Source organism: Miniopterus schreibersii, assembly GCF_964146895.1.
Source record: "Miniopterus schreibersii genome assembly, chromosome: 3".
NCBI classification, from domain to species: Eukaryota; Metazoa; Chordata; class Mammalia; order Chiroptera; family Miniopteridae; genus Miniopterus; species Miniopterus schreibersii.
The window spans coordinates 13,077,438-13,090,077 of record NC_138103.1 but is presented as its reverse complement, the minus strand read 5'-3'; the positions used below and the strand labels follow the sequence as shown (position 1 = coordinate 13,090,077).

Here is a 12,640-nt window from a genome sequence, read left to right as displayed (position 1 = left end):
AAAGCCTCCTGAAATCACTGCCATATGCAGTGTATACAAACAGCTGTACCCAGATGGCCCTGTAGCTGAAAAACCTACCACTGTTCTAGGCAGAGCCAGCTCAGGAGATAGAAGGGACACAGGCAAAGGGTCAGAAGGGCACCCAGGGCACCCAGACTTGGTGAGGGGGCAAGTGTGGGGCGTGGTGGAGCAGCCGAGACAAAGCACAGGGTTTAGATGCCACCTCTGCCACTTGCCAGCTGGGTGACCTTGACTTAACCTCTCTGAGACTCAGTTTCCTCAGAAGAAAAGATAATGAGGAGGAAGGTACTTCACAGGGGTTGCTATGAAGACAGAAGGGAGATAATAGGTGTAAGGCACTTAGTACAGAATAGATATTTTAAGGCTATAAATCAACAGCTACTGGAATAGCTATTTGTGCACCTGTGTTCACAGCAGCATTTTCCACCATAGCCAACAAGTAAAAACAAACCAAATGTCCTTTGATGGGTGAATGAATAAACAAAATGTAGCCTATCCCTACAATGGAATATTATGCAGCCGTTAAAAGGAAGGAAGTTCTGGTCCATGCTGCAACATGGATGAACCTCAAACATGATGCTAAGTGAAAGAACCCAAACGCAAAAGAACAAATACTGTATGATTCCACTTACATGAGGTACCTAGAGTAGTCAGATTTATAGAGACAGAGTAGAATGGTGGTTACTGGGGTTGGGGGGAGGGAGGAACAGGGAGTTAGTGTTTAATGGGTGCAGAATTTCATTTTGGGAAATGAAAATTTTGTGGAGATGGATAGTGGCGATGGTTGCACAGCATTGTGAATGTACTTAAATGCCACTGAACTTAAAAATGGTTAAAGTAGGAAATTTTGTGTTACGTATATATTACCACAATTTTTGCTAAAGGGAGTAAACCATCTCCTAGGTGGTTTATAGCCCTACCGGAAGCATGGGTCATGATTTGGGTTAGGATATCATGCCTGTGTTTATTTGTTTATAGTCAACGCCTCTGTCTCTATGTCTGTTTTCTGCACCACTGTATTTCCCAGGGCCCTTGTACAACCTGGGACACGAGACACCCAGCCAATATTTGTGGATGGATGCCTGGAAGGAAGGAAGGGACGGAGGAAGGAAGGGACGGAGGGAGAAGGGAGGTAAGGAGGGAGGTAAAGAGGGAGGGAGGGAGGGAGGGAGGGGGAAGGAAGGAAGGAAGGAAGGAAGGAAGGAAGGAAGGAAGGAAGGAAGGAAGGAAGGAAGGAAGGAAGGAAGGAAGGAAGGAAGGAAGGAGCAGGTGCTGGGGAACTGGGGAAGAGAGCGGGAAGCTGGAACTCCCCTCACACATATGCCTAGGAGAGCAGATGGAGCAGTACAGGCCCCCTCCCAGCATGAGTGGGCCCCTGTCGGCCCCGCCGGTGCACTGCAGCAGGCACCCAGCCCAGAGGGTGACCTGTGCCTGTGTGTCGCTGTTTATTGCCCGCCCGTGCAGGGCTAAGTTCTGGAAGGTGCTTCATGCGCAGGTGAATAAATAAAAGCCGAGTAGCTCCCCTCTGGTCCTGACAGCCGCGCATCTGCAGCTATCAGCCAGTGAATCCTCCTGAACAAGGCGCAGGTGACCAGCTTTCCTGTTTTCCACAGGTCCCCAGGCCCAGGGCTGCGGCAGGGGGCAGTTAGCGCGGCCTAGGGCCCGAGCGCCTGCTTGTTTCTGCTGCTGTGCGCCCCCCTTGCCTGGCGGGGACCGTCTCCTCGTGAGGTCAGGCCGGCAGAATGCCTGGCCTCTCCGGCACGGGGGAGCGCGGCCTGTTGCCCAGCCCAGCAACTGCACATAATCCTGCTGTGGCTCCCACCCAGGGCCGGGGAGCGGGGAGGGGAGCCCTCCTCTAAACACTCTCCCTGCCCACGGACTCCCAAGATCAGCCGGTACCCCGATGGTTCCTGGAGGGATGAGGTGGCCGCCAGGCCAGCCCTGCGAGTCCCCACATTTAGCGGCGTGTGGGATCTTGATGGGAGGGCAACGCTATTTTAGGAGTTTCCAAGCGTCTCAGGAATGCGCCTGATCCCCATCACCTCTGTTCTCCGGGCTCTGGGATAGAAACCCCCATGGAACCACTTTTTGGCAGCCAGGTGACCCTCCTAAACCCCAAATCAGATCATGTCACTCCCCTGCTTAAAACCTTCCAAACTCCCAAAGTCCTGGAAGGATAAATTGCCCCGCCGGTCACTTTCTGACTCTCACTGGGGCCTGAGCTCACCACGTGCTTTTCTTTGGAGAAACCAGTTCTGCCCCCGGGGACCTCGTCCCCTCAGCTAGGCTCTACCTGCTGCCTTTGGGCCCTCGGCTGGAGGCTTGTTCTTTCCCCTTTACAAATCATCCTTCCTGGCGTTTGCCTCGCCTCTCCCCCCCCCCCCTCACACACACACACACACACACACACCCACAGTGCAAGCTCTGTGTGGGCAAAAAGGGATCATGTCAAGAAAACCAGGTCCAGACAGAACTAGAAGACAGACATGGTCCCCACCTTCCTGAAACTTACTTTAATAAAAAAGGCCCATATAAACAAGTAAACAAGCAAATTCCACATAAAATTAACATCATAATGATGCACTCCAAAAAGTACAAGGAACCAACTCTTTCATAGCCCCTGCATCTAGCCCAGTGCTTGGCATACAGTGGAAACTCAGTAAGTACTTGTGGGATGTATTCATGCATATGCACATGATCTAATGCATATGTAAACTAATAAATGAGACCCTAGTTTATTTCAGGCCCCCCTGATATCAAAAGATCACCTTTCTGGGCAGTGGATCGCCTCTGTTCTCCCAGCCCAAATCAGAGCACCTCAGAGCCCTGTAAGCAAACCAGTGTGGAAAATATTGCTTCTCTTAATCTGTTAGCAACGGATCAGATGACAGGCTCTGGGGAACTAATTTAAACTCATTTAAATAAGGACCCTGCTGCTTTATTAAAACTACGTCCATAACAACAGTTTCAACTGTGCCTGCCCTTGGCCTGGACTGCAAGGGTTTACCTTCAGAGGCTGCTCCTTATTAATATCCCATTTGCTAAATTACAAGCAGCTTATCAATACAAAAAGCCAGGTCTTTAAATATTTTAACACTTAATTGCTGACAACAGCCCTCACCCCCATAACCCTTCCTCCGAATGAAAAGCTTATTGCTTAGGAAACTCTACTCCATGCCACCTTCCATCTTCAGGTTTGCGGACTCTGAGATGACTTGAAGCCATAGGGGTTTGGAGCCCCACAGGGACCCCTGGGCAGGGAAGAAGGCGGCCAGGTCATTCCTGAAGCCGCAGAGGTCGCTGGTGCACAGATGTTGACTGAACATCAAGTCAGAATCCAGAATGTCTTGCTGTGAGCTCAGGCTCCGGGGTCAGATTCCCTAAGTTCAAACCTCTGCCATTTACCGATGATGCCATTTACTGAGAGTTATGGGCTGAATTGTATCCCCACAAAAGAGGTCCCCCAAGAACCTCAGAATGTGACCTTACTTGGAAATAGAGTCTTTAACAGAGGTAATCAAGATAAAATGAGGTCATTCCTTATAAATCCAATATGACTGATATCCTTATAAAAGGGGAAATTTGGACACTTACTTGGCCCAGACAGCACCCCCATAACTTCAGACCCCTCAGAAATAGCAGAGCTCATGGGAATATAAATTCTGGAGCTGACTGCCTGCAGTTAAATCCCCACCTGCCCGGTGTTCCCTTTGTGGCTTTGGGTAATTCATTCATCCTTTCTGTGCCTCAGTTTCCTCTGTAGCATGGGACTACCCACCGAACTGATCTCATAGGGTGGTTATGAGAAGTACATGAATTAATATTTGAAGGGGCTCAGAAGAGTGCCTGGGACCTAGGAAGTACTGTGTATGTGTCTGTTAAATAAAATTTAAAATAGAATTTTCCTAAACCCACCAAGTAGCCACCACCATTCACACCAGGGATTTCTTTGGAGGAAATCGGTCCACACAAAAACTTGAACATAAATGTTCATAGCAAGCCCCAAACTGGAAACAATCTAAAGTCCCTCAGCTGATGAATGAACAAATGTGTCCATCCATACAATGGAATATTATTCAGCCATAAAAAGGAATCAAGTTCTGAATCATGCCACAATGTGGATGAACCTTGAAAATATCATGCCAGACACAAAAGGCCACCTATTTTATGATTCCATTTATATAAAATGTCCAAAATAGGCAAATTTATAGAGACAGAAGGTAGATTTGTAGTTATCTAGGGCTGGGCAGAATAGGGGAGCTTAGGGGATTGTGACTAAAAAGTACAGGTTTCTTTTTGGGGTGATGACAATGTTCTAAAACTGACAGTGGTGATGATTGCACTACCCCATGAATATACTAAAAGCCACGGGCTTTTACCCTTTAGATAGGTGAATGGTATGGCATGTGAGTTATAGCTCACTAAAGCCATTCAAACAAATAATAATAATAATAAATATAAATAATATTTCATGAGCGTTAACAATGTGCCAGGCCTTGTCCGGGCACCCACATTTCTTCACTGAATCGTCACTTCAACTCTCTGAGGAGCTAGGCCTTTATCATCTCCATTCTCCAGGTGAGAAACTGGAGCAGGGACCCAGCTGGTGGAGAGCCATTTGGGCAGAGAGCCCAGGTAACCCAGAATCCATTCACGACAGGCTGCAGGCTGACCAGAGTGGCCTTCAGGACTTATGTGACCACAATCCACAGTCCAAGACAAGGCCTTTGTGTCCTATACACAGGGATCTCCACAAAGACCCACACTTCTGGTACCCACATTCAAAGGGAGCAAGGGCCCTCTCCAACCTTGGATAAGGCAGCTGTCTTTGTTGTCATAATTACCTTCCTTTGCTTTCCAATAGAATCCAAGCTTATTGTTTTGAACCTAACAATACAGAGTGCTGTCAAGAAAAAAGAAAATAAAATTCCCCTGGAATCCCACCCCTCAGAAACAGAATTCATGGCAAGGGATTTGGCCCAAGGAAAGAAACACCTGTTCGTTCAGTTAGTTAAATTTTTGAAATCAAAGAGAAAAATATATTTTTTTACTTTTTTTAAATATGGTGACGGGAGAAGACTTTGGGTGGTGAGCACACAGAGCAATATACAGATCTTGTAACACAGAAACCCACACCTGAAACCTATATGTTCGTATTAACCATTGTGACCCCAATAAATTTAATAAAATAGTAAACTATATATTCATAGACTTCAAAAAATTAATTTAATTAAATTAAAATTTAAAAAATTTAAGCTGGGTCTTGGCAGGTTGCCTCAGTGCTATTTTTTTAAATCCTCTCCCGAAGACACATTTATTGATTTTAGAAAAAGGGAGAGAGAGAGAGAGAGAGAGAGAGAGATTCAGAGAGAGAAACATCGTTCGGTTGGTTGCCTTCCTGGACCTGGGATCAAACCCACAACCTAGGTCACTCCAACCAACTGAGCCACACAGGCCAGGGCTACCTCAGTGCTATTTTATAACCAGTTCCACAAGCCCAATTTTAGTCTTTTGTGTCATCACTGGGGGCCTTTGGAAGAAGGGAGGGAGGCTTTGATTCTCAAGTCAGTTTTGTTAAACAGAAAAACCAAAAGGCTAGTTCATGTGGTCACTCGGATGTGGTAGAAACAGCTGAGTTCATCCAAAACTTCCCTGGCATCTGACCCAAACTGAGGGCAAGTGTTTAGCTGAGAAACAAAGACGGACATTAAGTGCAGAAAACCCCTTCTGTGCCCACACAGCGAGCAAGTTATGTTGAGTTATGCAGCTATTTTGGGGACAATGATGTTTTGTAAACAGTCGGCAAAGTGGCTTTGTCAGGGATGTTACAGCGGTTTGGAGCCCTTCCACTGACAAAGACTGTATGGAAGATAAGGCCACATGGTATTTAAAAATACACATAAATTAAATTAAAGCAGATATAGATAACAAATACCTGAAAACCTTTGTTTCCTACTGTACAAGCATCTATACGTCGACACCTAGAGACTGTTAACAGCTAGGGAGTAAACTGAGACCTGCCTTCATTTATGGGCCACGAAGCCTGCAAAATATGCTTAACATAGTCCAGGAAAGGTGACACTAGTCCTGCTAATACAGTCTTTAGTGCTAGAGACATGTAAATATTTTTGAGAATCCTAAACATGCTAAATTAAATTTACATTTATTAAGTCCACGCAATAAAAAAAAATTATTAGTTTTCCATCCTATTGTTATTTGTCTCCACTTTATGGCAGAGAACCATGGGCCCCTGCATTGTCCCAGAAGGGTGGGGACAGTGTCTCTTTTCTATTGAGTAAATGAATGAATGAACAAATGAGTCCTAGGGTCTTAGAATATGTGAGCTGCCTGGAGACTTAGAGGGCAATTGTTTATATTTAGCTGCCATCTATTGTCTGCTAGTATGGACCAGGCCCTGCACTGGGTCGGACACACACACACTAAACACCTTTAACCCTCATGACAACCTCATGAGGTGCATATAACCATCCCCATTTCACAAAGGAAGAAACCAAGGCCCAGAGAAATTCAATGGCTTCCCGAAGACACACAGCCAGAGCACCGCGGAGCAGCCACAGGGACCCAGGGCTTCTGGCTGCACATCCCCAGGCCTCTTCCTCACCTGCTGGTGTCCCACCCCCATTACAAATGAAGAAAAGTCACACAGCCACAGACAACAGCAATAACACTAACAAAAAACAATAATAGCTTTTGATCTATGCCAGACATTGCAGGGAATCTTTACATATATTGACTCACTGCATCCTCAGCAGGATGCCCAGATTTAGAAACTATGTAATTCTCATTTTAGAGATGGGGAGTGGAGGCTCAGAGAGGCTAAGTAACTTGCCCAAGGTCACCCAGCTAGTCAGTACGCCCCCTGCTTCTTTCCTGACCTGGAACCATCTACAGATAACAGCACAATATGTATGGAAACTCGGGGGGTGTTTTCCAATCCTTTAAGTGACTATAAACACATAGAATAAAATCAGGCAGGACACACACAGAGGGTGTGCGGACAGGAGGAGGACCCTGGGCCATGTTGTGGTTAAAATCATGGCTCTGGAGTCCTCCCTGGGTAGATCTGAGCCCCAGCTCTACCTCTCCCTAGCCACAGAACTTGGAGCCATCCTGTCACCTGTCCAAGCTTGGTTAGTGGAGGTAAAATGAGACTAACGAGAGCTATTGGGAATTAAATGTAAGTCGGTACATATATCCTTTGCACTTCCTGTACACCCTCAGTGAAGGGCTGCCATCATCATCATCATTAGTGTAATAGTAATATTATTACTATTGTTATCATTACATAAAATGACAGCAGCCGCTTAGCCCCTGATGGCCTTGTTTTCTGTCAGAGGATCCTGAGACAGGAGAGCATGTAAGCTTCGGCACGGAAAAGAAAGAAGACCTTATGTCTTGTCAGTGGGCACGGATTCCAGAAGTCATCGTGAAAGGTAGGATGGCCAGGCTGAGGGGTCACTGGTTAGAAGCTGGACCCAGCAGGTTAACCGAGTAGCTCCATAATTCCTTCTGATCCAGAGACTGAGGGGTTCCCTTTCCTTCCCATCATAGCTGACCTCCTGTATCCCCCCCAGCCATCATAGAGGGTCCGGAGAATCAGGGGTCACTCACCGCCATGACCAGCTCAAATGGGTACTTGTAGATGCGGACAGGAGACTGGTACTTCTGCACCATGTTCTCGGGGAAGCACCAACAGAAGCCACTCGGGTAGGAATGAGCACGGGGCCTAGGAGACAGGTGACAGGTAAGGTAGTGGCTCCCTCCACATGAAGCAAGAACCCTACCCACTGCTCCCCCATGCAAGGGGCAGGGCCACCCCCTCTGGTCCCACTCACAAATCTCCCCAGCCCTCAAAGCAAAGGACCCAGTTACTCTTGCCAGGCCCCAACACCTTCCTGGTCCATTACCCACTGCCCCAGACCACACTCACCCTCCAAGAGCAATCAGTACCCCCAAACTTTCCTTGGTCCCTACTGCTTCACATGGAGGCCCCCAGTAGCACCCCTCACCGCCACTCACATGGAAACACACACATTCGCAATTCTTACACTCCCACAATTCAACACCCACACACCCCACAGCTCGCCACAAGAGTCACTGTACCTTCCCTCCCATTTCCTCCAAGATACCTTGACACACACACAGTCTTTACCAAATTTCACACGCACTGTCACACACACACACGCACACACACACACACACACACACACACGACTCTCCTCCCACACGGGACCACCTTTGCACACGCTCGTAACTTTCACACAAACACACAATTCCTCTCGTGCACACAGATGTGTGTACACACACACGCACGGATGAGCACATGCACACTTACACACGAGCATGCACACACGCATGCACGCACGGGCCGGCTTACCCTTGTCCTGGAGTCTCCGGGGACGCAGCCCCGGGGCAGCGCGGAGCTCAGCCCGCCAGGGATCCCGAAGCCGCCCGGCCCGAGCGCAGTGCCTGGGGCGAAGCCCGACCACAGTCGCGGAGCCCGGAGCGTCCAGCTCTGCGCACCCTGGGGCCTGGCCGGCCGGGGAGGCGCCCGCGGGTCCGGGGGTGAGACCTGCGGAGCCGGAGCGCTCCAGGACCCGGGACAGCAGAGATCCCGGCCCGGCCCCGCCTCCGCACTGGCCCCACCCAGGGATGGCTCCGCCCACCGCCCCGCCCCAAAGCGCCGGGCTCCCTGATTGGTCCCGCCGCTGCCTGGCCCCTCCCCCGTCTTAGCCTCGCCTTTCGTTTTATGTTTCTTGCTTGACCACGCCCCCAATCCGGCTCTTCCTCCAGATTGGCCAAGGCCCTCCAACCCCCGCCTACTGGTCCCTCCCTAAAGCAAGCGACCTCGGGGACGGCGCAGCCCCAGGAAGACCCCGCCCCAAGGCCCCGCCCCGGTCCAGCTCTGCCCCTAGGCGGACCCTCACCCGCCGAGGCTTCCCTCCCCGGCACCATGCACACTTGGCCTCCTCTGGAACTCCATCGACCTGCCCCCGGGGCTCTGAGCCCCGCCCCTCGTACTGGCCTCGCCCCAGAGCCTTCAAGGCCGTGCCCCCAAGTCCTGCCCATGAATCATTCGTTCGCAGAGCACCTACTAAGTGTCGGGCACTTCTAGGCCCTAGAGAGCCATCAGTGAACAATATAGACAAAAACCCTTGCCCTTGTGGAGTTTACATTTCGGGAGACAGACATTAAACAAATAAGGCAAATATATAGCATGTGATACGGTGAAAAAGTGCCAAAGAGAAAAAAATAAGCAAGGAAGGGCTTCGAGAAGCCAGCGGAGTGAGGGCACAATTTAAAACAGGCCTGACTGGGGCCTCCGTGGAAGGGTGACAGTTGTCCAACATCTTCACCCAAACCCTTACAGCCATTCCAGGGCCCCTGGGGACCCAGCCTCTCTTCCATACGCCCCTCTTTTCTCTCACCTGTTTGGCCTGGAGGAGCCAAGAAGCTGGCTCTGGACAGGCTTGTCATCGTGTATTCATTAGACATTTACTGAGCACCTACTATGTGCCAGCCCTGGGTGACTTCACCCATTCACAAGGGGGAGTCAGACAGATGCACATGCCCTTGCATGGCCCACAGTCCTGGGCAGGGAGGGGGTGTGCAGGGAGGCAGACACTCGGTTTATCAAACGTATCTTTTCAGCCTGTGATACCCAGCCCCTGTTTTCCTCCTACCTTGTATCATACTCTGTAATCATCTTATTTACTCAATTTTATTTATTTGTGGGTTACTGACCGTCCCTTCTGGGAAGCTGTGAGCTTCGCAAAATCGGCCACCATGTCTGTCTTGTTATCTGCCCCCGAGGTCCGTAGAAACTTTATTATTATTATTATGATTACAGTTGACATTCAATATTATTTTGTATTAGTTTCAGGTGTACAGCATAGTGGTTAGACAATTATATAATTTACTAATTGATTCCCCTGATAATTCTAGTACCCACCTGGCACCATACATAGTTATTACAATATTATTCACTATATTCCCTATGCTGTACTTTGTGTCCCCGTGACTACTAATTTGTACTTCTTAATCCTTTCACCGTTTTCACCCAGCCCCGGGAACCCCTCTCCCACCTGGCAACCTTCAGTTTGTTCTCTTTATGAGTTTGTTTCTGTTTTGTTTGTTCATTTAATTTGTTCTTTAGATTCCACACATAAGTGAAATTATCTGGTACTTGTCTTTCTCTGTCTGGCTTAGGTCCGCGGGATCTTACGGGGGGCCTGGCACACAGTAGATATTCAGTGTTTTCTTGACGAGGGTTATCAAGGAAGGAAATGGAGCGCAAAGTTCCCATGCCTGCCACAAGGTGGCAGCAAAGGACAGTCCATGGCTCCGGCGGCTCCGCGTGCTGGGGAATTGAGGGAGATGGGTCCAGGGAGGTTTTGCTGTACCCTGGGCTCATCAAGGAAACTCGGCACGCTTTGCCTGGGTGTCAGTGCATGTGCATAGTGAGATTAACTCTTAGCTATTGTTACAGCCCGAAAGGCTTTAAATTGGCACAAAGTAACCACAGAACGGGATGTTTACATCTAGAAAGATGATGCGACCGTAGTTTGTCCCAAACTTTGCAGCTCCTAAGACCCCCTTCAGCAGGGTGCATGTTAATCTGCAGGTTCCCGGGGATCTGCTGGATGCGGGAGATCCCAGGATGTTCGGAGTAAATGCCTGCCCTGGGGAAGGAGCTGGTGCTCTCTTGAGTGAGGGCGGTCTGCTCATGAGCGTGCCTTCCACTCCCATGCATTCTCTTCCGCCCAGGCTGAATTTTCCCAGCCGCCCCGACCCACACGTGTCTCCCTTACCACAGAAGGTGACAGCTTGGGGGAGCAGCAGCGGATGTGGGAGATGCAGGGAGTGGGCCAAAAAGAGCAAAGGAGAGGCCCTGAGACTGTGGTAGAGGCTCCAGGTTTCCTGGCTCCATCAGCGCCTGCCACCCAAACAGTGAAGGCAAGACCCTGGGTGGGAGAAGGGGTTCGACAGTGGGTGGGTACAGAGAGCTCAACGTGGAAAATGGGGCCTAGAGGAGAGTGAGAACCGACTCCCCCTCCTGCAGCCCAAGAGAAGCAACTTAATCCCACCACCTGCCACTTGTTACATGTTCTGACCATTGCTCTGCTAATCATTTCTGCCATTTATTGAGCACTCATTGGCACTTGCTGTACCAGGCATTATTCTAAGGCTTTACATTCACACATTGAAAATGTTTTGGAACTTCACAGAGGTGCTGTTTGCACAGCACTGTGACTGCACTAAACGTCACCAAACTGTACACATCAAAATGTTTAATTTTATGTTATATGACTATCACCTAAATTTTTTTGTAAACTTTTTCAGGTCACAACTACTTTAATCTTCATTTTAAAGACAAGAAAATGAAGGTACAGAGAGGTTGAGTAATGTGCTGAAGGTCAAACAGCTAGTAAAGAACTCAAACCGAGGACTCTGGTTCTCCAAAGCCTTCTTCCCTGAGGGCTGGAGCTGAAGTACAGAAGATGTGACTTCCCAGCCTGGGCTGAAAAGATAGCCAGGCATCCTGGCCTTGACTGCAGAGGTGCCAGAGGATGGCATGAAGTCAGTCCCAGAGGCAGGACCTCCAGCTTCTTCCTACTTGCTGCTTCCTACTTGCCCTCTGGGAATGACCTAGCCAAGGCTGCCTTTTGGTGAGGTGTGTTTTGAAGAGTCCAGGAACCACCCTATGTCTTTGAATACCTCCCCTGTTGATAGGCCACTGCTGCAGAAAAGTCAACCAATTGGGATGCATTTTTATATACCGTTAAATCTATTACTTTTATTTTTTTATTTTTCAATCCTGAGGACATCCTTAGAAGGAGGGAGGGAGGGAGAGAGAGAGAGAGAGAGAACATTGATAAGAGAGAGAAACACCTGTCGGTTGCCTCCCATACGCACCCCAACCAAGGATCAAACCTGCAACCTAGGTATGTGCCCTGACTGGGAATCGAACCCACAACCTTTTGGTGTACGTGATGATGCCCAACCAACTGAGCCACTGGCCAGGGCAGTGATGCATTTATTTGAATAAACACTGGGCCCAATCCTAACATAGAAGTCCCTGGAAGGTGTCCTGCAGGGAAATGTTCTCGGTTGTGTAGCTCACTGTGACACCAAGAGTAGGCAGATGAAGGGGGGTGTGGGGAATGGAGTGAGAGGGTCCAGAGTCCAGACCCTTGTGGGGCACAAGTGGTCCTAGATCTGGGCCACTAGAATACATAAGGGCCCTGGGATAGTGCCGAAGCTGAAGAGAGTTGCGCGCTTTTTTTTAATTGTGGTAAAATACACATAACATAAAAGTTACCATTTAACCATTTTTGCGTTAAAAGCCACAATTAAGTGGCTTTTAATACATTTACAAGGCTGTGCAACCAGCACCACTATCTACTTCCAGAACACTTTCATGGCCCCAGAAGAAAACTGGGTTCCATCAAGCAGTCATTCCTTCCTCCCTCCCCCAGCCCCCGGGAACCCCCAGTCTGCTTCCTGCACCAATCTCATTTGTCCCGTGGCTGCCCCTACATTCCTTCTTCCCCTTCTCAGAGTGCAGCTCAGGGGCCTCTTGGATTTGGGAACCTGG

At 49.0% G+C, this 12,640-nt stretch overlaps 1 protein-coding gene across 1 annotated transcript in view; it reads right to left on the bottom strand.

Moving 5' to 3' along the window:
* SEC14L5 (SEC14 like lipid binding 5) overlaps positions 1–8,680 on the bottom strand; it is a 47,645-nt gene extending 38,965 nt beyond the window's left edge. The window contains exons 1-2 of the mRNA XM_081133525.1: positions 8,420–8,680; positions 7,654–7,768 (exon numbers count right to left, since the gene is read on the bottom strand). Coding sequence (XP_080989651.1) covers positions 7,654–7,716 — 63 coding nt within the window. The 5' untranslated portion in view covers positions 7,717–7,768; positions 8,420–8,680. The remainder of the gene's footprint in view (positions 1–7,653; positions 7,769–8,419) is intronic.
* Positions 8,681–12,640: the final 3,960 nt, after the last annotated feature.